Consider the following 27,819-nt stretch of genomic DNA (forward strand, 5'->3'; position numbering starts at 1 on the left):
GTTTCTAGCGATTTGAAGATGGCAGATCACTTTGGCTGAGATGAACTAGAAAAGGCTGCCGCACCTAATTTAGACTAATCCCATATAAATAGGAGGCAAACCGATTGAAAGGTAGATCTGATACTGCTCTGCATGCCCTCAAGAGATGACAGCACGAGATATCTCTGTTCCCGGCCGCTTCTAAAGAATGAAATGGAAAATCCTGCTCTTGGACTGAAAAGCAGACCTTAGCGATTGATTCTCAGCTCCCCGTGGTGGGAAGCAGAAGCTTAATTTAAGAATCTCGATGCTCGATAGAAGAGAAAGTTCAGAAGCGTTGCTGCAGGGGAAGAGAAAATGGGAAGAGGACTTGAAAGAGAGGTTATCGAAAATATGACAAACCATCAGATGCTTTTATCTGGGAAAACAGGTTAGAGAATGGAGGAGGAGCCCGTTTATCACCAGGGATGAATGAAACATGTCTAATGGCAGGAAGCCCATGGCTTGTGGTTTTCTTTCAGGAAAGAAGTGGTAGAGCAGTTGGGTTAGAGGCCTAAAACAGCGAGACGTCTCAACCAGCACAATATTGTCGAGCTGAGTTGGTGGATGAGGCACTTCAAATGAACCACCAAGCCTTTTTTCCCTTTGAAGACCAGCCGCCATTCTACCACAATGAGGTTGATAACCACCATCTGGGAAGTTATCCCTGGCCACTTCATAGAAGAGCGAAGGCTCTTAAAATTAAACGAAGGTGGAGGGTGAATTTGGGAAGAAGTCGTTGGTTATGGAAAAAGATGCAGAGGTGGAAAGAAGCAGAGGTAGAAGGGATCTAGTGAATGTCTTTGCTGGGCAGTTTCCACAAGTGGAGTTTTATATGAAGAGCAAACAAACAAACAAACAAGCAAACAAACAAAATCCCTTAAGTCTTAAAACAACTGCAGAAAGGAAGAAGGAATCAGTCTTCTTTTAAATACAGATAGTCAATAAGTTCATTAAAAAACAAGATTTGTTCGGAGCACTCTGGATAATCTGATATCCAGCCAATAAAACAAGAGGTTGCTTTTAAAAATAAAATTGAAGCAGTTGCTTGATGTATGCATAAGCCCTTTAGCGTCTTTTTAGCACGCCCACTCAATATTCTCTTCTTAGAATACAGTATGAACACTGAGGGTGTGAATTTTGATTGTGTTGTAAGAGTCCTTCATTTTAGAGTTTGCTGAAATATACCCAAGTGGGAGTTGTTGACAAGAAAGTGAGGCATGGTTGACAGTGGGATACACAAAGATGAACTTGGCTTCAGTGATGGGGAGGTTTTTTTTGGGTGGGGGACTTCTAGCGCAGAATAATAATAATAACAATAATAATATATAAAATAAATGAAAATGTTAAATTGCTCTGGGACTTTAGAATTTAAACAGACAAACAGGCAGTGTCTGGAGACAGCAGAATAGAAGAGAAAGAATGGGAGAAGATAACAAAGACCTAATAGAACGACTGTGGCAAGCAAGACTGTTACCAATAGTAATAGGCGCTTTGGGTACAATCCCAAAACAACTGGAGCACCACTTGGACATCTTTGGCATTGACAAATTCACCATCAGTCAATTGCAAAAGCCAGCCTTACTAGGAACTGCTTCCATCCTGGGACGATATCTATAATACCATCAATTCAAACATCCACATCTGCCTATCCCAGGTCCTTGGTAAGGACTCGATAGGTAGACAAAAATGCCAAATCCAGTCTGAACATCTGGCTGTGTGATGATCAATAATAATAATGATGATAATGATGATGTTGGAATCATTTGTTTAATTCCGGTTTAAAAGAATAAGATCAACAACAACAATGAAAAAAATCTTACCAAAAATGAATTGGACATCTGTCCTGGCTAGCTGTTTTCTAACATAGGAAGAACATATTGTACTTGTCTTTTAAATAAGAAGAATGTCAGAAGAAAAGGAATTGAAGTTCCCACTCCTTAGCATTTCCAATAGAATAACAGTTGGAAGGGACCTTGGAGGTCTTCCAGTCCAACCCCCTACTCAGGCAGGAAACCCTATACCATTTCAGACAAATGGTTGTCCAATCTCTTCTCTAAAACTTCCACTGTTGGAGCATTATGTATCCATAGCGTTTATATGGACAGCTCGAGGGCATATATATAAGAAGGTGTCCTCTAACTTTATCCCCGGCACCATCCTTTGAAGTAGGTTGAAAGGAGAAGGGATGATTGACCTAACATCACCCCATGAACTCTCCGATCTAGCAGAAATGCAGATCCGATTCAAATTCAGAATTTAGCTGCTCCTTGTTATGCTTACTATGCAGAAGGTCCCAAGTTCAATTCTGCTTGAGTCGTTTTGAAACAGCAAAGAGAGATACGGACATTTGCAATAAAAAGTCCCCTCTAATTAAAAGGTGACTGGCAATGGGGAAAGTGTGAAGGAAAATGAGCCTGAGCTTTTTTTCAGGGGGAAGATTTGCAGCGCCTGTCTTGAGCCAGGAAAAAAAAAAGAAGAAGCAAGAACTTGAATAGCTTGAAAAGAACTCTTTCATCTCTGCTTAAGTCAAAATCAACAAGCCGCAGGATTTACTGCAATGCATGAAAACAATCAACATGGTGGACAAGGTTTGTGCGGATGGACTCATCTGAAAAGGTTTGGGATCTAGGCTTTTATACTCTTTAAGAAAGAATTTGGATTGTCCTAACTCTAGGATCTGCAGGATAGACTCTAGGATGCCATACATCTTCTCCATGACCGGTTTTCTGTGTTACCTTCTGGAGCAGTGGTTTTCAACCTTTTTAATGCTGCAACCCGCAACCAGTCGTAAGTCAAAGACTACCCAACTGGTCGTAAGTCGAGGACTACCCAACCAGTCGTAAGTCAAGGACTTTCCCTGCCCGGGAGCGCCGCGCATGCGTGGTGCTGCCCCCTGTGCTGGCCGAGGCGTAGCTGGCAAGGGGCAGCGACGGTGCAGGGCGACCACCGGCTAGGCCACCAGCTGGCCCAGCCCAAGGGAGGTAAGGCACCCGCCGGGCCCCACGCGGGAGTAGCATAGCTAAAGAAAAGGGGGGAAAATGACGGACTGTGTTGTTTGGTGACCCCCGTGAAATGGTCGTTCGACCCCAAATGGTTGAGAACCACTGTTCTGGAGGAAGCTTGACAGCATCCAAAGCAAAACAAATAGATTCTGTAATAGCTTCATACCATATACCGTGTGTGTGTGTGTATGTGTGTGTATGTATATTTATAATTTCATTTTTTAATGAGCGCCAGTGTATTCACAGAAAAAAAGGGACAATAACAGTTATCTTCTCTTACCTTATATTATTGGAGAAGATTGGCATCAGATGTTGGAATGTTGGATTAAATCTCGAACCTGGTCTATCTTTCACGTATCATCAATGAAATAATGCAGGGATGGGGAACCTGTGATTGATTCTACAGTTGGTTTTAGGTGCCATCACCCTACATCTTTGGACGCTGGCTGTCTGGAAAGGATGAAACCCAAGTAAGTTGCCTCATCCCTGAAGATCCCCAAAAGTGACTTTGGATGATGTCTATGTTGTCAACCCACTCACTTTATGGGTTTCTGAAGGTTACAACTTCCAGAGTTACCATTGAGCGAGGCTAGTAGTGACAGCTCTAATATATCCAAAATATATGAAGATCCAGGCTGTAGAAGGTTAGCCAAGAAGTAATTTTAAAGGCTCTTCATTTTTGAAGAACCGTTCTTTTGGAAAACCACTCAAGTACATAATAATCATCTGAAAGAAGAATGATGGCAAATTAAACCTACATATTTTGGATATTAATTGAAGCACGTACTTGGGATGTGAGAGCCTGTGATAGTTTTATAAAGAGTGATTGCTCGGGGGCAAGAAAACTGAGGAGAGGATTTTCATCTGTGAGCTAGCACAGGGCACAATACGACCCAGCAAATTAGCAATCAAAATTCATTATTAGAGAAAAAGCATGGCAGAGCAATCTGGTTACAGGAAAATCTGTCTTAAGCTCTCTCTCTGCTTGAATGTGAGCTGAACAAAATAACAGAAACTCCAGAGCTATTGGGAGCACCTCTTTAGATGCCTTTCCTGGATCATGAATAGTAATCATTTGGTATGATTCAGCTTATCTTCTCCAAGGGGAGAAAACAGGAAGAAAGGGTTAGCAAAGAGATGAGGAAAAAAACAGGAAAGAGTGGCTTATATTGAGGAAGGAAGGAAGGAAGGAAGGAAAGAAGGAAGGAAAGAAGAAAGGAAGGAAGGAAGGGAAGAGGGAGGGAGGAAGGGAGGAAGGAGAGGGAAGAAGGAAGGAAGGAGAGAAAGGAAGGAAGGTGGAAGAAGAGGGAGAGGCAGGGATGGAAGGAAGGAAAAAAGGAAGGAAGGAAGGAAGGAAGGAAGGAAGGAAGGAAGGAAGGAAGGAAGGAAGGAAGGAAAGAGAGGGAAGAAGGAAGGGAGAAAGGAAGGTGGAAGAAAAGAGGGAGAGGCAGGGACAAAGAAAGGAAGGAAAGAGGGAGAGAGGGAGGAAGGAAGGAAGGAGAGAAAGAAAGGAAGGTGGAAGAAAAGAGGGAGAGGGGGATGAAGGAAGGAAGGAGAGGAAGGTGGAAGAAAAAAGGGAGAGGGAGGGAGGGAGGAAGAAACATAGGAAGGAAAGAAGTAAGGAGAGCAAGGTGGAAGGAAAGAGGGAGAGGGAGAGGGAGGGAGGGAAGGAGGAAGGAAGGAAGGAAGGAAGGAAGGAAGGAAGGAAGGAAGGAAGGAAGGAAGGAAGGAAGGAAGGAAGGAAGGATCTATTAGCAGCAGAATTTATGGCAAGCTAAGTCAGGTTCCACATTTATCTGTTGTATTTATATCCTGCTTTTCCTCCGGAACATCCAGGTGCAAAAACAGCACTCCTTCCTCCAATTTAACACATGACCACCACCTCTATGGAAATTGATCCGAGATGCTAAATTGGCCCAGAGTCATTTTATAAGCATCCATGAACCTGAGTTTCTTGATCCTAACTCAATAACCAGAGGACAATAACTGGTCTTCTGGAAAGTCAAAATAAAGGAGGGTTTCCAACTTGCAAGACCGATGTCAGCCCTACAAGGGACTCTAGACAAGAAGTAGAACCATGTCTACCAACACTGCCTTTATTGCAAGGTAATAGAATCATGCAAGTAACTACCATTCAGCTTGGTGAGAGTAGCATGTTGAGGGCAGATGGAGATCATTTGGGTGACAAACAGGAAGATGAGTTTGTGTACCAATCTTAAGTCCCATTCAAAATAAACAAACGTAGAAATAAAACTAGGATTCTCCTAACACCACAGAGATCTTACACTTTCAGCAAAATGCTTCTGGGCCAGTGATTAGTTGGCTTTAAATAGCTCCATGACAACACACAGAAGAGGGTGGCCATTTGAGACTTACATGTGAATTGACTTTTGAATGGGGGGGGGGGGAAGTCAAGAGCAGCCCATCCTTAACCATTTACACCATCACAGAAGCAGAAACGGAGGGAGATTTATGGGATAGATGGAGATTCCTGGGCTATATCCATACAGATCCCATTTAAAATCCCATTTCATAGGCATCCTTAGTTTGAAACGGGCAAAAAAAATGCCGACAAGGCAATTCTACAAAAAACAAGGAGAAATAGATGGCCATAATCAAGATCAGTGCCACGTCTGGGTCAGCAATTCGGCGAGCGACAACTTCAGCCAACACCAGTACATCCTTCATTTGTAAACGCAAAACCCAGCTGCTTTTCTGCCGGTGTTGCACAAGTATCGAAAAAGATTAATTCCCTTCTCCGTACACTTCTCGGAATACGGCAGAGCTAATTCTAGGGCTGACAAAGCTGAGCTTCAGGATTGAGACGTGCAGATCACTTCCTTAATGGTGACAAATCACTGGGTAAAACTATATTCCAGCTTTTGTGGTGGTGGTCATTCGCCGTGCACTTCTGAATCCTCTAAAGCAGGGGTATCCAACCTTTTGCAACTTTTACGTCTTGTGGACTTCGACTCCCAGAATTCTTATCGTCCAAAACATCTGGAAGGAACTAGAATGACCTGGCATTGGGTCAAAGTGGGCAGCATGATAAAGTTTTAATATTTGAAATGTTGAGCTTTCAAAACATGGCGGTCCTTTGGTAAACAGAGGTTTTGTTTTGTTTTTTTAAAAAATGAAGATCTTCCCAAATGGGGTCAAGGAGAAAAAGATTAATTTCCACACCTCAGGTTCTTATAAGCTTGTCAAAAAAAATTACGCTTTTCTGACTGCTACATTCAATTAACAAATGGTGTGTGCAAGATGTGGAAATCTACACATCTTACGGTTGGGAAGTTAGATCTGGGGTTCCCATGTTTCGTTAAGCAAATGGCCATGTTCTGTTAATTTTTACAGCATCATTCCTGCAGCTTTTTAATTATCTGGAGCAAAAAAAAAAAAAAAAAACAGATAGTGGAAGAGACTTATTATTCGTCTTAATAGCCACACTCCCAAGTGTTCTACAATGCAAAATTCTTTTGGGACACGCCTAAGAGATCTGGAAATTATCTTCCTGAACAAAGCAGTTGGAGGGAGAATAAATGAGATAAATGGCACAAGAGTCTGAAAGTCAATAACAGAATAACAGAGTTGGAAGGGACTCTGGAGGTCTTCTAGTCCAACCCCCTGCTCAAGCAGGAAACCCTATAAAATGGTTGTCCAATCTTTTCTTTAAAACCTCCTGTGATGGAATACCCACAACCCATGGAGGCAAGACTGATTACATAATTCCACCGATAGTTTTAACTTCAGGAAATTTCTCCTTAGTTCTAGGTTGCTTCTCTCCTTGATTAGTTTCCATCCATCGTTTCTTGTCCCGCCTTCAGGTGCCTTGGAGATTAGGTTGACCCCCCTCTTCTTTGTGGCAGCCCCTCAAATATTGGAAGATTGCTATCAAGTTACCCCTGGTCCTTCTTTTTCATTAAACTATCCAATTCCTGCAACCGTTCTTCATTCATTCTGCAACCGTCCAGAGAGAAGCTTAGCTTGATCATCAGTCTCAGTTATTGATAAGGACCTTGGAGTCAAAGCCATTTATAAGATCAAATTCCACTCTTACAAAAGCCGAGCAAACATTACTGTACATCATTAAGTAATCGAATTAAACACTGAAGAAGTGAAGGTTATCTTAATCACACAGATCAAACCTTTAGCGCTTGGTAAGAGCGCTTCTCGTCTGCCACATTGCTAAATACGTGATGCTCAAACACAAACCGCGTTTTATTGTTCCATTATTATTACTTTGTTGTCTTCCCACTACTTTCTCCGAGCCACGAGAAATTTTCAGCACACTTCTTCTTTTCAATATAGCCCAATAATCTTCCTAGAATGTTCTTGAGATTAAAGAAAGCCAAAGGTGCTTTCCTACCTACCTTTGCCTTATGAATCCTGAACTTTATATTTGGGATCAAAGTCAGGTGCACGGCTCGCTCCCGACGGAAAATACACAGAGGATTTGATCAAGAGTGGGTCTGGTTCACAATTTTTTTCCTCGCAGCAGAGATGAGAGCAGGTGTCACTCTTTTAATGCATAAAACAGCAAAGCAACAGCCCGCTTTAACTAGCTTTTTTCGCTGAAAATCCTCCTTCACAGATTTACTTTGGGGATAATTAAGTTTGGTGCACAGAAATTGCAGATGAGGTAGTCACATCGTTCCTGAGGGGTTGGTTGTTTTGTGTGTGTGTGTGTGTGTGTGTGTGTGTGTGTGTTGTTTTGCTATTCAGGCCACAATGAGAAGAAATCTTTCTCTCAGCAATGACAAGAATTCTTCAGCTGGGTTACTTAGCCTATCCATGGAATTTTGAGGGAAGGCCCACACCTCAGAAGTACAGAATCTGGGTTGTGTGCAAAAGGTGGCATGAATAATGGCAAAGATATGTGTCCCAGGGTAATGTTGCAAGATCCAATCCAAGTCTCCCAAGTTTTTAGACTTGTGCTGGAGCCCATGCTCATATCCTCTACTGGGATATGTACTTTGGGCTATTCTATGCAATGTGTTGTATCTATTTATGTGGAGGGAACTAAATTCTCCATTGTGTTGTTCCAGGGGTCTTCAAACGTGGTCTTTTTATGACTTGTGGACTTCCAATTCCCAGAATTCCTCAGCCAGCGTGCCTGGCTGAGGAATTCTGGGAGTTGAAGTCCACAAGTCAGCTGGGTTGAAGGCCAGATCATTTGCTTCTGATTTTCAACTTCAGAACGCAGAGAAACCATTACAGGCAAATTCGAAAGAGTCTTTAGTGCAGAGTTTTTATTTCATTTTTAAGCTTCACTGGTGTCCTCAACTCCAAAAATAGCGTTATTTAGTCAGGGTCCAGAGTCCAGCTTCACCGACGGGGATCACTTATTGTTTAAACTGATGTCTTTACCATATTCACTTTTCATAAGGAAGGCTGTCAATAACTAAATACCAGGACAAATAAAAGAGGAAGCTGCTTAAGACTACATTAATTCATGATTGGGGATGAATAAATATAAAGCTGTAATTCACCTTAAGCGAGGCTTAAACTGTAAACGCAAGCTGAGTTAACGCTTCTAAATATCTGTCATTCTCAAGCAGCATACATATGGAGAATATCGGGAATTTGCTCAGCCATTAAGTAGCCATGATGGTGAGGTGGGTAAGACTGACTGTCACCTAGGCATTGTGCAGGGAATATATCTCTTAATTAAATATGTTTCTTTTTCATTACATGAAACCAACTGGACAGATTGTGGCTCTAAGCAATGGAGCTCCTTATAATGACTGTTTCACAGTGTCCACACAGTGACGAGAAATTAAGAGAAATCAAATGCCAAGAGGTTAAAAACCCACAGGCAGCCACCTGGTTCCACCAGCTTCTGCTCCAACTGCTTTAGCTGATGGAACAAGGGTCTTCGGCGGTAGGCTTCACTTCGCCTTCCAGCAATAAATCCATCACAGCTTTTGTCAAATAGCTGCACGTTCCTCTTTTCCCCAGCGGAGGTGTGTTGTAAAAGGAAGTCATGTCATCCTGCACAAACAGACAAGAGTCATAAGGTGGTGGGATAATTTCAGGCTAAAGTAGTAAGGAGGAGAAACACACAGATGGAGGGGTGATCAACAGGACAAGGCAAGCCTGCCACGTTTTCCATCTCAAATATGAAAATATATATATATATATTTTAGATTTTGACCAAAGAGGATGGGAGAGGCAGGGGGAAAATACGGGATGCCCTGAGAAACTCAGGAAGAAAGGTGTGTCACGAGAGCAACCGACATAGAACAGAAACAGAAGCAAAAATACCTGTAGGCATTTCTGGAAAGATCTGTGATGAATTCAGGGGAAATGATGGTCCCAAACACAATGAGTCAGAGATTTTATGTTGCTGTAAAGAGCAGCTTTATGCTGGCAAGGCAGCAATTCATCATCCTCTAGGCCACCAGTGAGTCATGCTGTCGCTGGTGTTGGGGAGAGCTTGTCAAGTGCAATTTGTGTTTGGTGCAGAGCAATTGTCCCATCACAAGGGCAAATGCCATTGTGGCTGCACCTGCTAGAATGACAACACCCCCTCCCCCTGGGCGGGCTGAACCACCCTTGGCTTTCTGGAGTACTGATGGTAAGGCAGAGCTTTCCTAAGCTGGAGAGGAGGAGAGGAAAGACTTGCAGGGAGGAAGGAAAGAGCAGGCAAGCAGAGGTAGAAGCTGACGACAAGCAAGGCAAAGAAACAGCATCAGGAAAGGCGAAAAGTGGGAATGAAGAATGGGGGAAAAAAACAGTTTTGCAAGACAGTAGGTGCTCGTGTGATCTAATGCCAACGTCAAGAAACTTTGGGTTACATGTTTTAAACATAGATCCCTGGACTACACAGCCCCATCAGAGCTTTTTCCTCCAGTGTACACAGAGCTCACTCAGACACAGCTCCATTTTGCACAAAGGAGTATGAAAGAGCTCCCGTCATTTTAGGATACAGCTCTGCGGCAAGACAACACCGGGATGACCTGACTTTGAGCTGTGTGCAATTTGGTAGCTATCACACAGTGGGATATATTTATGAGAAACTGTACAGCGAGGACTTTTGCAACTGAGATACTGGTTATCTTAGATGGCTTTGAATAATTGGAAGGGGGATTTTTGTGGCAACACAAAATTGTTCTTTGGAAGGTTTGGGATGACGTCGGGCTGAGTGGTAGTGTCAATCTGAGATTCTTAAACCCGGGACCTCTTTGGCAATTTGGCAATGCTTGCCCCCCCCCCTTTTTTTTTCTTTGTTGTGACATAAAAAGGCCAAAAGTTGCTCTCTGGATGAACTCTGCCAAGCCCTCTTCAAAAAAGGAACAGGGAGAACAATTCAGTGATCGGGAGCGACGCAGAGATCTGGAATTGAGAACAAGGAACAACATGTTTCTTCCCTGATCTTCCCAATAAGGGCCTGTCATTCTTTAACATCTGAGCTCCTTGTACAGTGAGAGAGAGAGAAAAATCAAATTCCCATGAAATTACCTGAGTAATCAGGTAGATAAGTGACGGCGTTTGGAATTTTAGCTATTTTTTTCTGTTCTCTAGAAGAGAAGGCTTCACAATACTGACTTTTTTTTAAAAAAAAAAAAAATCAAAGCAACATTTTTGTTTAGGTCAACCCAGAAAGATAAACCGGTAAGAGATAATGGAAAGCGTGAACTCGGGGATAAGGATTATACTGACTTGTTTTTCAATGCCTTTGAATTGATTCTGATCTTTCTGGAACTGATTAAACGATTCTTTCACCAGTTTGTCCAAGTCCACTTTATCCTGAAACTCTAATTCGGGGTTCCTTTCCAGAATCACAGAAACAACCATCAACAACTGGAATGGGATGTGGGGGCGGGAGGGGTATGGAGAGAAGAGAGAGAGAGAGAAGAAGAAAAAATTAAGAAATGCAAACTGAGAAAACGTATACTACTTCTAGCTCCTATGTTTTGCTGGCCCATTCAGATGGTAAACATTTTAGATCCTAGGGCTGGCTGCGGTAAATACAACCTTCACAAAATGTAACGTGAAAATGTCCTTGGAAGAATGCAAGGGGCCCATGTGCGGCGCAAAACAAAGGGAGCTGTTTTACGTCTTGTTCAGGTTCAACCACCGCTTTCTTTAGTCTTTGAACTAAAAAGGATCATATGAAAAAACTCCCTCACATGAAGGCTCGTTCAAACGTTCTGTTCAGGAATCTCAGCCCCGCGAATCGGTGACTTGTGAACAATGGTTCATGCAGATGGATTCCTCTCCTGACACTGGTGCACTGCAGATCGGACAATTATAAATATATGATATCGTGGATAGTTCTAAGAATATGCTGTAGCTCTGTCATCTATGGAGATTTCCAGCCATCCAAGGTCACGCTGCCTTTTGAAAAAACACCTTTCGGGATGTGGCTCTATCTATCTATCTATCATCCAGTGTCTGTAAACTTAAGTTGAAATGGAAACCAACATAGGTACTTATGACAGAATGATAGAGCTATTATTCGTTGGAATAATCTGGCAACAGAGTTAACATATTGGCTTCTCTCTTTCCATGGTTACATCTTCTGTTGTCTCTTAATTCTCCTAATTTAAATGGATAATGATGATGATGATGATGATGATGATGATAATGTTGGAAGGGACCTTGGAGGTCATCGAGTCCAACCCCCTGCTCAGGCAGGAAACCCTACACCATTTCGGACAAATGGCTGTCCAGTCTCTTCTTAAAAACTTCCAGTGTTGGAGCATTCACCGCTTCTGGAGGCAGGTTGTTCCATTGGTTAATTATTCTCACTGTCAGGAAGTTTCTCCTTAGTTTTAGATTGCTTCTCTCCTTAATTAGTTTCCATCCATTGCTTCTTGTCCTGCCCTCAGGTGCTTTGGAGAATAGCTTGACTCCCTCTTCCTTGTGGTAGCCCCTGAGATATTGGAACACTGCTATCCTGTGCCCCCTCATCCTTCTCTTCATTAAACTAGACATACCCAATTCCAGCAGCTGTTCCTTATATGTTTTATCCTCCAGTCCCCTAATCATCTTTGTTGTTCTTCTCTGGACTCTTTATAGAGTCTCAACATCTTTTTTACATCGTGGTGACCAAAACTGGATGCAGTATTCCAAGTATGGCCTTACCTAGGCATTGTAAAGTGGTATTAATACTTCACGTGTACTTCTATAAAATGAAGAAACTACACGACATGAGTTCTGGTTTTTCCTTAGACATGAAACTAGCTGGGTGACTTCGGCACAAACAATGTTTCTCAAGCCTAAACTGGAAGTTGGGGGAAAAAAATATCCCAAAGGAAGGGATTTCCAAACTGTAAACTGCATGGATCAGGAGCAAAGATGGTCTTAAGGATGATTAACAAAAACAGAGAGATTGTCTTGAGTATTTATGTTGGCTTTGAGAGACCTGCTAATATTTTTCCTAGCAAAGATGTTGGTGGAATCTCTATCTATAGATCTCTATCTATAGAGAGCTGAGAAAGTTTACATGTGCTTGAAATTTGTTTACTGCTCAAGTAGTTACATGTTCTTTTTTTAAAAAAAACAACAGACAAAGCATTTAATTAATATTTATCATCATATGATACTAACCTCCACAATGATTTGCCTGTATTCTGGTTGGTCAATACTTCTCAACATGTCCTCGACCAGAAGAGAAAAGTTCATTTCGTACATGGTCATGTCAGACAAAGTTGGTTGCTGCGAGAAGGAAGGAAGATGAAGAATCTTAAGTGAATTTCATGAGTGGCACTAGGCAAGATCAAAGTTAATAGACTTTTATTGCTGGTTAGGCTTTGCACCCAATTCTGACAACTGCATGCCACAAATTCAGCTCCCTCACTGAGGCAGATTGGCCAACCAGCCTACCCTTAAAATAACTCCCTCAAGCACGGTTAGCAAGAAAGTGAAATTACAACTCCTGGAAACCATGTTTCAAAGGAAAACATGGTCTCAATCCCGTAGATGTTGGTTTACCTGAGGCAAGTAATTCCCAGCTACTATTAGCCCATTGGGAGTCCTCTCCAAAATTTGCCAGACCCTGTCATAGAACCCACTTGGTGTTCGGTTCAAGGAGCCGTCAATCTGACGCCTGTTCAGCCAGCATCTATGGGGAGAAGAAAAAAACCCTCACATTTTAAGTTTCTAAATTGAAATAATGTAGGCATGAGTCATTAAGCCAGGTTTAAAAAAAAAAAAATAAGTGAGAAAGTGGAAATGAATCTCTGGGATGCCAAACTTTGTACAGAATGGTGCATTTGAGGTAAAAAAATGATATTTGAGGTAAATGTTTGAGGTAAATATTTGGTAAATAGTCCTCAACTTATGACCACAATTGCACCCAACACTTCTGGGGTTAAGTGAGACATTTGTTAAGTGACTTCTTGCAGTGAATCATTGCAGTTGATAAATTAGCAACTCAGTTGTTAAGTGAATCTGGCTTCCCCCATTGAGTTTGCTTGTCAGAAGGTTGCAAAAAGGGATCACATGACCTTGGGATGCTGCAACCGTAATAAATACGAACCAGTTGCCAAGCGTCTGAATTTTGATCATGTGACCACGGGGATGCTGCAAAGACCATAACTGTGAAAAACGACGGCAAGCTCCTTTTTTCAGCGTCATTGTAACGTCCAATGGTCATTAAATAAACTATTTTAAGTCAAGGACTATCTGTACTTATTTTAATTTTTTAGAAGTCTAGCTTAATATTACAGTTCAAGAAGACATCAAGACTTATTTATCTAACCCAGACTTTATTTATTGTTTTAGATGTTACAACATTCCAGTTCTTTTACATTGTGTGGTTTTAATAACCTCTAAAGATTTGTTTTAATGGCGTCCTGCTGCTGTTGAAAGCTTCCTGAGCTATTAGGGATGTAAATATGTGTAAAAATACCCTCCAAAATTAATATAAAATGCTCAGTTTTAGCAGACATAATATTTACTGAAGGGTATAAAGATTTTTGATCCATTAAACTGCTTTACCTAGGAGAACAAAGGCAGTGGAACAAAACTGATCTTCCTTGGGTCACAGCTGAAAGTTAATAAGATGAATGAATTCAAAGCTTTGAATAGTTGAAAGTTATCTTAGCTTTTTCTATTTTCACACCCTTGTCAAGCCAGGAAAATTAAAGCACAGCTTTTAACTGCACTTAATCTTAGTTCCCATTGCCCTTGCAGCATTAGAAGAATAATTTATTTAGGAAATTACTGTCACAAGTTCTGTTTAGCGAACATGTACGAAGAAAACTCATTTTAAAATAGCAATTGGGATGGGGGCGGCGGGGGGGGGGGAAGATATATATGTTCTTCAAGAATCCCACTGAAGCAGAGGATATAAAAATGTGGGGATTTATGTCTTTTGCACAAAATGGCAGAATTTGAGCAAAGTACAGAATAGGCATCATTTTAAATCATCCAAATTTTTCATTAAGGACCTGATATAAATGGATGTAAATGATGTCACGTTAAAACCTGAGGTACTCAAATTAAGGAGCCAGAGTATTTGCAAATAGAGGCAACAAAGCATCTTTTATTAGCATGCACAACTACAGTGACAACAAGCCTTTTCACTAAAAGAAGGCAGAAAAGTCCCGAAGCACACAAGTTATAACTTATACACCCTCTGAAATGACATAGTGCTTACTAAAGCAGTATAAATTGTAAGAGGGCCTTTACTGCAGCAATGCAGGATCTGATACAAATACGAATGAGCTTACTATATAGAGGATGATTCAGTGTCTTTACATTCTGCTTATCTAAGAAGGCTTCAGATCTGCTCTTTCTGTTGATAAAAGAAGCACGGAACATAGCCAATAACCTTTATTGGTTATAAAGAGGGGGTCAACCTATTCTCCAAAGCACCTGAAGGCAGGACAAGAAGCAATGGATGGAAGCTAATCAAGGAGAGTTCCAACCTAGAACTAAGGAGAAATTTCCTGACAGTGAGAACAATTAATCAGGGGAACGACTTGCCTCCAGAAATTGTGGGTGCTCCAACACTGGAGTCCCAAAGATGCTTTTTCACAGGCAACTGGACTGTCTTGTTTTTTCTTTGACGATGTCTTGCTTCTCATCCAAGAACCTTCTTTAGCTCCATCACTGGAGGTTTTAAAGAAGATATTGGGCAACCGTTTATCTGAAACGGTATAGGGTCTCCTGCATGAGCATTAGGTTGGACTAGAGACCTCCAAGGTCCCATTCTGTATTCTGTATTCTGTAAAAGTTCAGAAAAGAAGGACATGATAGCTGTCTTCCAGTACTTGGGGGGTCTATCAGAGAAGAGGGAGTCAACCTATTCTCCAAAGCGCCTTCAGAAGTTGCGGGTGCTCCATCACTGGAGGTTTTTAAGAAAAGACTGGACAGTCACTTGTCTGGAATGGTATATGGTCTCCTGCTTGAGCAGGGGTTGGACTAAAAGACCTCAGAGGTCCTTTTCAACTTTGTTATTCTGTTATTCTTCATTGTACTCATATACTTTGTACATTGTACATTGTACTCATGTATGAGCAGGGGGAGGGATTGGGCTAGAAATAATAACATTCACAGAAATAACAAAATCTAGTTTGGATTATTTGTCTCTTTCCTCCCCAGGGTTACCGGCACTTTCAGTTTGCTTGCTCTGTCTGATATGCACTTCAGAATCATAGCATAAGGCTAGAATATTATTTGTGCCTAACCCTATAAGTACAATATTGCATGAAATAACGGCAAGAAGAGACAAGAAATAATGAAAGGACAGAGATCCCTCAATGCTGGGTCTTGTATTAACCACGGCTAGAAGTCCTACGGTCAAAACGGGAACCACTAAATGTACTTCGAAGGGCTTAAAAACAGCAAAGAATGAAAATGTGTTTATTCATTTTTAAATGAACTTATTGTAAACTGAGTTATATTATAGGTTCGGACCCCAAAGAGATGATGTGAGAAAAAGCTGTCATAAAAATAGGGTCCTATGACATTGTATATATATATTTTTAAAAAAGGCAGTAGCTGTCATGCACGCTGTGTTTTGATACATGCAACAGAATCTTTGGGTGCTAAGCTGGAAGAAAGAAATGCAAGCTTTAGGATACAGTAAATAAGAGCTTGGACTGTTTTCTTCAAGAATTCCATCTTCCCAAGTAGCAAAGGACTGAAAGTGACTAAGAAAAAAAAAGAAGTGTGACATTTACCAGTTTCTCACCCTTCTCAGCAGGGGGAAAAAAAAAAAAAAACATGCAATTTTATCAGTAATAGCAAAACTGGTTGCAAATAGAAAATTAAGCAGTGCCCTTTATGCGGGGGAGGAAGAACAGGTGCCGATATTAGACCTGCATTTATATACATAAATGTACTTGGCAGTGAATTTTACACGCCAAATGTTCAGTTATTTTAAAAGCATCACTTTTTTTACAAACCGCCAGAGTCAAATTTGTAACAGACAATGTTATAGGAAGAAGGAGCAGAAATTGAGCCCCCAATAGATGCCAAAAATGTTAGCAACTTTTAAGCAGCCCAATTGAAAGAAGTTAAGTTTTGCAAAAGCTCAACCGCACCTTTCGGATGGGTTCCAATTCACTCTCTTGAATGAGGTCCTCTGCATAATCGAGGGGCTTTTAAGAAAGAAAAGCCCCTGTTGAAAACGGATCAACAGCCTTTCCAAGCAAAGACAAGTCAAGTTCAGTGAATACTTAAATTCAGCAGAGGAATCTCAAACTGAGAACAGCCTTTCTTTTTCTCCTTCTTCTACGCCAGTTATGCAAAATTGCATCTTATTTAAATAATGATAATAATAATAATAATAATAATAATAGTAGTAGTAGTAGAGAAAGAACTGGAGAAGATAACAAAATACAAAGACATACAAATAGAAATAGAAAGACTGTGGCAAAAGCAAGCAAGGGTAGTACCAATAGCAATAGGCGCCTTGGGTGCAATCCCAAAACAACTGGAGCACCACTTGAACGCCATTGGCATTGACAAATTCACTATTAGTCAATTGCAAAAGGCAGCCTTACTAGGAACTGCTTCCATCCTGCGACAATACCTGTAATACCATCAAACATCTACATCTGCCTATCCCAGGTCCTGGGTAAGGACTCGATAAGTAGACAAAATGCCAAATCCAGTCTGAACATCTGGCTGACTGTGCGATGATCCATAATAATAATAATAATAATAATAATAATAATAATAATAATAATAATAATAATAATAATAATAATAATAATAATAATATTATTTTAAAAAAAAGTTGGAAGGGACTTGGAGGTCATCTAGTTCTGCTCAGGCAAGAAACCCTACACCATTTCAGACAAATGGCTGTCCAGTCTCTTCTTAGAAACTTCCATTGTTGGAGCATTCACTGCTTCTGGAGGTAGGTTGTTCCACTGATTAATTGTTCTAACTGTCAGGAAATTTCTCCTTAGTTCCAGGTTGCTTCTCTCCTTGATTAGTTTCCATCCATTGCTTCTTGTCCTGCCTTCAGGCGCTTTGGAGAATAGCTTGACTCCCTCTTCTTTGGGGCAGCCCCTGAGATATTGGAAGACTGCTATCATGTCACCCCTTATCCTTCTCTTCATTAAACTAGACATATCCAATTCCAGCAACCGTTCCTTCTATGTTTTAGCCTCCAGTCCCCTGATCATCTTTGTTGCTCTTCTCTGCACTCTTTCTAGAGTCTCAGCATCTTTTTTACATTTATATGCTGTCCATCTCACTATCCAAAGTGATTCTGGTTGGCTTACAACGCAATGGCCATGTCGTACGGGGGAATTCACTAGAGAAAGCAATAGTGTTGGGAAGAGTTAGAGTTAAAAGGAAACCAGGCCTCCAAAGAACACGGTGGCTGAACACCCTCAAACCTGACACCAGCCAGAGGCAGAGAAAAAACTCAAAGAAGCCGTGCAAGATCGGAAGATGTGGAGAGACCAAGGATCGCCAAAAATCGGACACGATTAAATGGGTAACGTCATCATCATCACACAACGCAATAAAAACAAGAATATAAAGACATTCGAAACATTAAAATTAAGAGGTGTTGGGTAAAACCAGGAACTAATAAAACTAAAAACTGGAAACCTAGCAGTAACAGCGCCAGTATTGTTCTCAGTTTCCAATGAGTTTGTTTTTGGTGCATAAACAGAACAGATAAGCTAATAATGATTCCAGAAGCAGCGGGGCAGTGCTTAGCATACACTGGGAAGAAAGAGTAGAAGAGATTTAGCGATAACAGACCTCAGCAATCGAAAGATAAATCCTGCCTTGGCAGAACGGCATTTTTGAAAGACCTGGCCTTAACTTAGGCTCCCAAAAGTAGGCAAGCAACATCCTAATACAGGTGATGGAGTTGCTAACTGAAGTTTTACAAAATGCTAAACCAAACACCTTTGTATGGACGAAGAATGGGGGAAAAAATGCTCAACTGTGCTTCCTTCTGCTTTTTTGAAGCTTTAAAATCAATTGGTTCAAATATAGACATGGTAAACGCTTGGGCATTTCCCCTATGCTGCGTTCATGTGTGTGAGAGGGATGAGAGGGGAGGAAGGAGTAGGGAGGAAGTAGGATGGTTAGAGGAGAAGGGGAGGGGAAGAGAGTAGGAGGGGAGGAGAGAAAGAGGAGGGAAGTGGGGAAGGATTAGAGAGGGTGGACGCAGACTGGGGGGAATGGGCAGGCGGTACCAATGGTTAGGAATTTAATTGTATTTTGTATCAATAAATGGAAAATTTTTGTTGTTAATTGTGAAGTCGTGTCCGACCTATCGCGACCCCATGGACAATGTTCCTCCAGGTCTTCCTGTCCTCTACCATCTTCTGGAGTCCATTTAAGTTCACACCTACAGCTTCAGTGACTCCATCCAGCCATCTCATTCTCTGTCGTCCCCTTCTTCTCTTGCCCTCAATCTTTCCCAGCATTAGGCCCTTTTCCAGTGAGTCCTTCCTTCTCATTAGGTGGCCAAAGTACTTGAGTTTAAATGGAAAATAAAAACCTTTAAAAAAAAAAAAAGCTGGGAGGAAAAGAGAAGGAGCGTGCAAGAAGGAAAACAGCGAGCCAGAGAGACGTGCTGTTTGTGCAATCCATCAGCGTGGAGGCCACCAACAGACGTACGCTAGAAAAAGAGGGGCTTACCTCCCTTGCTGCTGTGGATGAAGGATATCCAACAGAAGCTGCTTCACTTCGCTGGGTGACATCTGGTATAAATCCGCAGGGGGCATCTCCCCCGCACGGATCTGCAGTTCATATTTCATAGCGTGCACAATCCATCTGACAAATGAAAACATCGGGGGATTATTTAGGAACGGGAAGTTGCCCTCATCCCTGCCAATAAACCAAAGGCAAAGGTGTTAAAACACGAAGGGCCTCAGTGTCCAAATCACGACCATCTTATCAACTTTTCTGTTTACTACTGCGATAGCACTGAACATTTGAGTTGCTTAATAGCAGTAGCAATAGCACTTGAGACTTATATACCGCTTCACAGTGCTTTACAGCCCTCTCTAAGTGGTTTACAGAGTCAGCATCTAGCCCCCAACAATCTGGGTCCTCATTTGACTGACCTTGGAAGGATGGAAGGTTGAGTCATCCCTGACCTGGTGAGAATCGAACTGCTGGCAGTCGGCAGAGTTAGCTGGCAATACTGCATTCTAACCACTGCGCCACCATGGCTTAGATAGCAATAACAATAGAACTTAGACTTATCTACTGCTTCACAGTGCTTTACAGCCCTCTCTAAGTGGTTTACAGAGTCACCCTCTTGCCCCCAGCAATCTGGGTCCCCATTTTACCGACCTTGGAAGGATGGAAGGCTGAGTCAACCATGAGCTGGTCAAACCCCTGGCAGTGGGATCAAACCCCTGGCAGTGGGCAGAGTTGGCCTGCAAACTGCATTCTCACTGTGCCAACATGGCTCTTTAGCAATAGCATTTAGGCTTATATAGTGCTCCATAGTGCTTTACAGCCCTCTCTAAGCGGTTTACAGAGTCAGCCTCTTGCCCCCAACAATCCTCATTTGACCGACTTCAGAAGGATGGAAGCTGAGTCAACCTTGAGCCCCATCAGGATCAAACTCCAGGCTGTGGGCAGGCCTAGCCTGCAATACTGCACATTGACCACTGCGCCATCAAGGCTTCAGATGCTGTTTGGCTGCAGCCTTCCTAAAAATACCAAGTATGATCAATCCAATATGCTTCTACAGATATATAAAAAAAGGCTATTTAGAACGGAAGCAGCATATATAATAAGTGTTAAATGAAGTCATGCGTGGATAAAGACAATGCAGTATGCTTAAAGGGTGACATGAGTTAATTTCCCCCAAGGAATGTCATCTTACTATGAAAGAAGCTAGGAAGAAAAAGGCCAACCTAACCAAGATCTTGGGATGTCCTAATGAAATCTTCCACTTAACTACTAATCAGGCTTGATCCTACTCCGCTTTAGAGGATCAGCCCGGATTGGCTGATTTGGATATTTATTTATTTAGAGAAAGCATATGGTTGGCTTTCCTTCTGCTTATTCAAGGAACGAAATTCAGTTGATATGAAATAAGTCTATTTCTCCAGATAGACAACTAAAGTTACACAATAGCTATGCTGGAGCCAAGGCAACGTCAACTAGTAGTAGTTTAGATCACTTTTGGGCACCAGGGACCGGTTCCGTAGAGAGACATTTTTCCACGGACCAGAGGGAGCGTGGTTTTGTGTGCTGCCGGCATCCCACGGATGGGGCTTTGCTTGTTTGTGCGGACCAGTTGCTGGCATGCCATGGCCCAGTTCCAGTCCACGGACCAAGGGGTTGGGAACCCCTGGTTTAGATATTTCAAATAACTTGGTCTGGGGTAACCTGCCCACCAGTGTTTGTGTTTCCCGAAGCCAAGAATTTCTTAACAGGAACACAATACCAGCCAAAGAGCGATTAGGATCTTGCTAACAAATTACCCACCACCATATACTAAACCAATGCTTCTCAACGTTTGTGTGACGGCGACCCCCGTCACACAAACGTCCTGCGCATGCGTGGCGCCGCGCGCATGGGGGCGGGGGCCCATGCGTGATGCGCGTGTGCGGCGGTGCCCCTGTGCGCGGCGCGCATGCACAACCCCCCCACGCGCGACGCGCGTGCACGGGCGGCGCCCCATGCGCGGCACGCATACGCGGCGCCACCCCCATGCGGACACGCATGCACGGTACCTCCCCCATGCGCGGCGCGCGTGCATGGCGCTGCGAAAAATGGCGGATCGCCACCTTTGGCGACCCCTGGAAAATGGTCGATCGACCCCAAATGGGGTCGCGACCCATAGGTTGAGAACCGCTGTACTAAACAATGTCAACCGGTAGTCCTCAACTTACGACCATTCATTTAGTGACCACTTGAAGTTACAGCACACTGAAGAAAATGACGGATGACCGTTTTCCAAACTCGCGATCGTTGCAGCACCCCTATGACCGCATGATGAAAATCCGGACACTTGGCAACTGTCATGTACCCGTGACGGTTGCAGTGTCCGGGGGCTCACAGGCGATCCGCTTTTGTGACCTTCTGACAAGCAAAGTCAATGGGGGAAGCCAGATTCACTTAACAACCGTGTTGCTAACTTAACTGTGGTGATTCACTTGACAACTAGGTCAAGAAAGGTCATAAGATGGGGCAAAACTCATTTAACAACTGTCCTGCTTAGTAATGGAAAATTTTGGACTCAGTTGTGGTCGTAGGTCGAGGACTGCCTATATATTGCATGGCACGGTTACTTCCTTAACTATTGTTGTTGTTAGTTGTGAAGTCGTGTCTGACCCACTGCGACCCCATGGACAACATTCCTCCAGGCCTTCCTGTCCTCTACCATCTTCTGGAGTCCATTTAAGTTCACGCCTACTGCTTCAGGGACTCCATCCAGCCATCTCATTCTCTGTCGTCCCCTTCTTCTCTTGCCCTCCATCTTTCCCAGCATCAGGCTCTTCTCCAGTGAGTCCTTCCTTCTCCTTAGGTGGCCAAAGTACTTGAGTTCCAACTTCAGGATCTGGCCTTCTAAAGAGCAGTCGGGGTTGATCTCCTCTAGGACTGACCGGTTTGATTGCCTTGCAGTCCAGGGGACTCGCAGGAGTCTTCTCCAGCACCATAGTTCAAAGGCCTCCATTCTTTGGCGCTCAGCCTTTCTTATGGTCCAACTTTCACAGCCATACATTGCAACTGGGAAAACCATGGCCTTGACTATACGTACTTTTTCCTTAACTGTAGGCAAGTGGAAATACTATCCAATTTTGACGTCACTGTGTCCACTCTGAGTGGGAATCATGAGGTTGTCATCCACCTCCTCTAAAGAGCTTAGGGATGGGGAAAGTTTACTTAAAGCCAGGCTAGACAGATTCCAAGCTGATAGGATCTGTTTTATTCTCTACTTGAACCCTTAGATTTACCTCCTTCTGTGAGTTATAAAATAGGGGCTGAAGGAGGCTAGAGAGCTAAATCCAGAATACAGAAAAAAAGGCTCCTCTGAGTCCCAGCTCAGCCTATGTATTTTGCTCCTAATACCAGCAGAAAATTCCGAGGTTCTTTCCCTTCAAACCTTTTTCCTGATTCTTCCTCCAAGATTGTTCATCTTGTTCAACAGCACACGGTTAGGGCTGCCTGTTGAAAACCTGGGTCTATTTAGCCTGAGTCACCAAGGATTTATGTGTAAATTTCTATCTGTCTTCTAAACGCTCCGCTTTAAAAATAATATTAATTTCCCTGAGGGTCACTTTCAGGTGAGAAATGCTGGCGCACACATCATTATCCACTGTTTGTTGAAGTTTTCAGCCACATCCAAAATTCACAACAAGGAAAAGGTTACCACAGTGTATATAGTACTTCAATCCCCTCTCCATCTCTTTCTCTCCCTCTCTCTCTCCTTCCCTCCCTCCCTCTCTCTTTCTTTCTCCATCTCTTCTTCTTTTTACTCTCTGTCTCTCTGTCTCTGTCTCTCTCTCTCTCTCTCTGGGGATGGGACGACTTATTTAACATACGATAAAAACACAACAGAAGTAAACATATACACACATAATCCACATAATTTTATACAAAACTTCTACAGGGCTGTGGCAGTGGCCTCCTAACTGGATGGACTGAATCCCTAAAATCAAACACAAAAAAACTCTCCAACTGTTTTTATGTCCCCCTTTTGAAAACAATGGGAAGGAATAACATGAAACGGAACAATGGAGACAAAACACATGGGGAGCATGGGTGGAACGGAGGCATCTACGTGTATCTATGGCTACACTTTATGGAAGACTCTCTTGGAAGGCCTCATTTCAGCCGGACTATCCATCAAGGCACACCCGATCAAGGGAATTTATGCAAGAGGCATCAGCACCAGCCTTCAGTCTCCCTGCTGACAGAAGCCAACTGGTAAAATCTGTTGCGGTAGAAATTAAGGGGAGATTACAAAGAGAGAGAGAGAAAGAGAGAGACACACACACACACACACACACAGAGAGAGAGAGAGAGAGAGAGAGAGAGAGAGAGAGAGAGAGAGAGAGAAAGAGAAAGAGAGAGAGAGAGAAGACAGATAGAGAGAGGGGGGGGAGGACAAAAGAAACAGTTCTAATCCTTAATTAGGGATTTTAAAATTCTCCTCCACACCCACACTGATGCAAAAATACAGGATCACATCTTTGGGGGAGCGGTGGTGGCTGACGAGGGAACCGCTTGAAGGACTGGGACAGATGCAAATATTCTGGTTGGCAGGGACCTAGGTTGCTAAAAGCTTTCTCCTGAGGTAATGAAAAATGACACTTGAGGAACTCTTGAGGAATCACATGTCCAAAACTGAGTGACAGGGTTAAAGTAGGATACCAGTTGGCAGTTATGGAGTAACAGATCTGGATGTGTGCAGCAGGGAGGACAGCATACAAATGAGATTTTCTCATCTCCTCCTTCCAAAACAAAAAAAAAAAAAAAAAAACAACCCATAAACATTTTCAGTCCAAAATACCATTTGCAGTTAGCCCTGGAACAAAGAGAAAAATCTATCTTACGGAACATGAAACATAACAACAACAACAAAAAAAAACCCTACACAGTTTAAATTGGGAGGTAACCTAAGGAAAGCTGCACTTCTCCCTGGCTTGCTGATTCGTTTTGCGTGATTTTTACAAAAAGCCAGGGCTTTTTTTCTCATAGAACGCCCAGAACGGAGTTCCAGCACCTTTTTGGGATGGAACCTTATAGGGTAGGCAAGGTGGGTTGTATGACATGTGTGAGTTCCAGCACCTTTTTTTTTTTTTTTTGAAAAAAAAAGCACTGCATAAAACACATAAATGGTTGAAGGGTGTTTCTACTTTAATTGGGTGTTTCTACTTTAATGAAGAGAAGGACGAGGGGGGACATGATAGCAGCGTTCCAATATCTCAGGGGCTGCCCCAAAGAAGAGGGAGTCAAGCTATTCTCCAAAGCACTGAGGCGGGACAAGAAGCAATGGATAGAAACTAATCAAAGAGAGACCCAACCTAGAACTAAGAAGAAATTTCCTGACAGTTAAATCAATTACTCAGTAGAATGACTTGTTTCCAGAAGCTGTGAATGCTCCTACACTAGAAGTTTTTAAAGAAGAAATTGGACATTTTTCTGAACAGGTAGAGAGGGTTTCCTGCCTGAGCAGAGGGTTGGACTAGAGAACCTCCAAGGTCCTCTTCCACCTCTGTTATTCTGTAACGTTTATTCTGTATATTATTTACTTACTTAGGAGATTTAATTGCTGCCCATCTTGTACCCAATGACCCCGGATTTTTATCAATTCCTCCTACCTCAGTACTGACAGATAACTTCCAAAGAAACTGAAAGATGAGAGGTGCGAGGATCTGACATTGTTTCGACAAGATATGCCAATCTCTGGATTATTTAAAAGGAAGGTTAGGCTAATTCATGCAAAGTGTTTACTCATGGTTACTAGACATGATGACTACATCTTTCAACTAATAATAGAGGCAGAAAGCTTCTGAATATTATACAACCGGAGATCTTTCAAACAGATGAATGAACATTCTATTACAGTTCAAGACCAGATCATAAAAGTTAAAACCATCAAATGCAATTTGGGAGTACAATAAAATTTCATTAATTAAACACACATCACCTACTTCTCTGGAGACTGTTCTAATATCTTTGCCTCGGTGCTTCTTATTAGCAGTTGTGCAAACCGAAACCTCGACTACAATAGTATTTGATCGTATCTAAAAGGACTTTCCTCCTGTTCATTCATTCAGGCATATCTCAGGCCTATATATTTTAATAAAAGGATGGTATCGGAGACTCTTTAATATTTCCAAATTAATTTGCAATAATGTACATTATCTTAAAAAGCAATTAAGGGTGTACAGCACCTGCAGACAGTTCCTGATCTTAATTGGGGGCAGCTGGCTTATTTTCCAGTTATTACCCAGGAATTTGGTTCATTGAAGATGCTGTAAAATAAGCAAGGTGAAACGGGGGGGGGGACCCAACCATGCTCAAGATAAGGCAGAATGAGGACTAAAAATCTCTACAATCAATCTATCTAAAAAAAGGTGAAATCACGGCAACTGGACCAAAATTTATTAAACTAAGGCTTTTTTCTTACTTATCCAGGTAACGTCTTCAGTCAAAATGAAAATTTGGTTAAGCAGAGAACCGGAGATTCATTGGAATGGACTAACTCATGCCATAGCAACTGCAGGGAGTCCCCCCCCCCCCAAAAATGAAATGCAATATATAAATATAATCTCTAACGTAACATGTACTAGGATGAGTAATGAAACATCTCAGCTTAATGAATTTTGGTTCCGTTGCTATGTTTCACCTTTTTTTGGGGGGGGGGGGATACTTTTGGCCTGGATGATTGAGTTTTCATTTACATACTCAACAATCAGTCCATTTATGTTCGGAGTTTAAGTGTGAAGATAAAGACAGATGTTTTACCCACATTAGCTGATCCCTTTAAGCAGGGGTGCCCCAAGCCAATCACAAGACATCTCAAAAGCCCCCTAACAAGCTGTCCAGTATGAAAATGGCTGAAGTCAAGGGACACAAAGGTGTGTTGTGCCTGTCAACTGAGCAATTCCCATGCCTCAAGGGCCATCCGTTGCTCATTAACACCCAAGCAAGCATTTGATGTCTAACAGCAGCTTTTAAGCAGCTTGTAAAAGGAAAAGGTTTATCTCTTAATAGCAATTAAATGACATGAGGAAGGGGAAAAAGTTCACTTAATAGACAGGTAAATGCTCTTTCAGAAAAAGCTAACTCTTTTCTGTCTTCAGGGACTGGTCCACCCAAAGAGGTTATTTCCAGAGAAAGGGGTGTATTTGATGGAGGCAGAAATAATGACTTCAAAGAAAAAAAATATTATGGCTTAAGCTCATGTGTGCGTGGGCACAGGGGAAAAAGACTAAGCCGTGACGACAGAAGAAAAGGCTAATATTTCATCCCCCGATGGACGCTAGTCCATAAAAGCTTATTGGGTAATAAATTTCCTGGTCTTTAAGTTGCCATTTGTTGCTCTGGTTGGGAAGGAATTTTGAAACCTATTTATCAGGACATAAAGCTCCGTGGACTTGATTACTATTCATCTGATTTATCAAATCTCACTTTTTTTCCCCTTCAACCTGTGCGTGCATGTTTCTCCAAGGAGATCTGTTGGTATACGGTGAAGTTATCTGTGGTTATGAAAAAGGAAGCAGAGAACCTTCAAATTTTTCCTGTCCAACATGCATGACTGAAACAGAGTTAATTCACTATTAACACAGTCAAACACGGAGTCAAGTAATAGATAATAACTCTTTCAGGCCCTGATTTACTGCTTCTCCCTTTAAAAAAATTGTCTACAACATAATTGCAATGTCAACCCCAACTCACTTGGGACATCGTCATGGATCAATACGAATGATAGTCCCAAAGCTGCTTTTTCAAAAGGCAACTGGACTTCCTTTGTTTTTCCTGGAAGACATTTAGCTTCTCCTCCAAGAAGCTTCTTCAGTTCACTGAAGAAGCTTCTTGGATGAGAAGCGGAACGCCTTCCAGGAAAAACAAGGAAGGTCCAGTTGCCTTTTGAGAAAGCACCGTTGGGACAACCATGACTTGGATGACTGAGAATCTCCATAGACAAATATGAACGATAACAATCCTGTTTCATAATTGGTAGAAATTATGGGGTTGAAATGAGGGATCCTTGGTGATCTCTGAGCTTGGTTGTTTTCTTGCAGATGTTTCATTACCTAACTAGGTAACCTCACTAGTGCTAGTCCTGATGATCTTACCTAGTTTAGGTAATAAAACAGTGGTGGTGAACCGATGGCACGGGTGCCAGAGGCGGCACTTGGAGCCCTCTCTGTGGGCACACATGCCATTGCCCCAGTCTCACCTCCCCCCGTGACCCCCTCCTCTCCAGCAGCCCCCCTGAAGGAGAGTCGACCCTGAGCGTGGCCCATGCGGAGCAGCGCAGCCAAGGACATGGCAGCCAGGCAGCGTAGACAAGACTCTGTCCTCACACCCCATCGTGTACAGTTGATGCTGCAGGGCGTGGGCAGAGGGTGTGACCACCATAGCGCTGCTGGGCTGCCTGGGCGATCTGTGGTGGGCCCTGAAGATGGTGAGTGGCCCTGTGGGCAGGTGGGGCAGGAGATGGGGGGGGTGGAGTGGGGGCAGGGCAGGGGGTGGAGTGGGGGCAGAGCCAGTTTTTGGGCACTCGGTCTCTTAAAGTTCGCCATCACTGTATAAAACGTCTGCAAGAAAACAACCAAGCTCAGAAAGCGCTAAGAACTCTTCAGATTTAGTAGTGGCTCACTGGTACATCAGGAGATTTAATAGTGAATTAAAAAAAAAACAAGTTCCAACCATGCAAAAACAC

At 42.5% G+C, this 27,819-nt stretch overlaps 1 protein-coding gene across 4 annotated transcripts in view; it reads right to left on the bottom strand.

Moving 5' to 3' along the window:
• Positions 1-8,254: 8,254 nt before the first annotated feature.
• PHKB (phosphorylase kinase regulatory subunit beta) overlaps positions 8,255-27,819 on the bottom strand; it is a 104,064-nt gene continuing 84,499 nt past the window's right edge. For all 4 annotated transcript variants that reach the window (XM_039352446.1, XM_039352447.1, XM_039352448.1 and 1 more), the window contains 5 exons: positions 19,095-19,229; positions 12,963-13,092; positions 12,579-12,686; positions 10,686-10,826; positions 8,255-9,014 (listed from right to left, as the gene is read on the bottom strand). In XM_039352446.1, the coding sequence (XP_039208380.1) occupies positions 8,877-9,014; positions 10,686-10,826; positions 12,579-12,686; positions 12,963-13,092; positions 19,095-19,229 (652 nt within the window). In that variant the 3' untranslated portion in view covers positions 8,255-8,876. The remainder of the gene's footprint in view (positions 9,015-10,685; positions 10,827-12,578; positions 12,687-12,962; positions 13,093-19,094; positions 19,230-27,819) is intronic.

Source organism: Crotalus tigris, unplaced genomic scaffold (genome assembly GCF_016545835.1).
Source record: "Crotalus tigris isolate CLP2741 ecotype Arizona unplaced genomic scaffold, ASM1654583v1 scf7180000018432.44079421565:4894166, whole genome shotgun sequence".
NCBI lineage: Eukaryota > Metazoa > Chordata > Lepidosauria > Squamata > Viperidae > Crotalus > Crotalus tigris.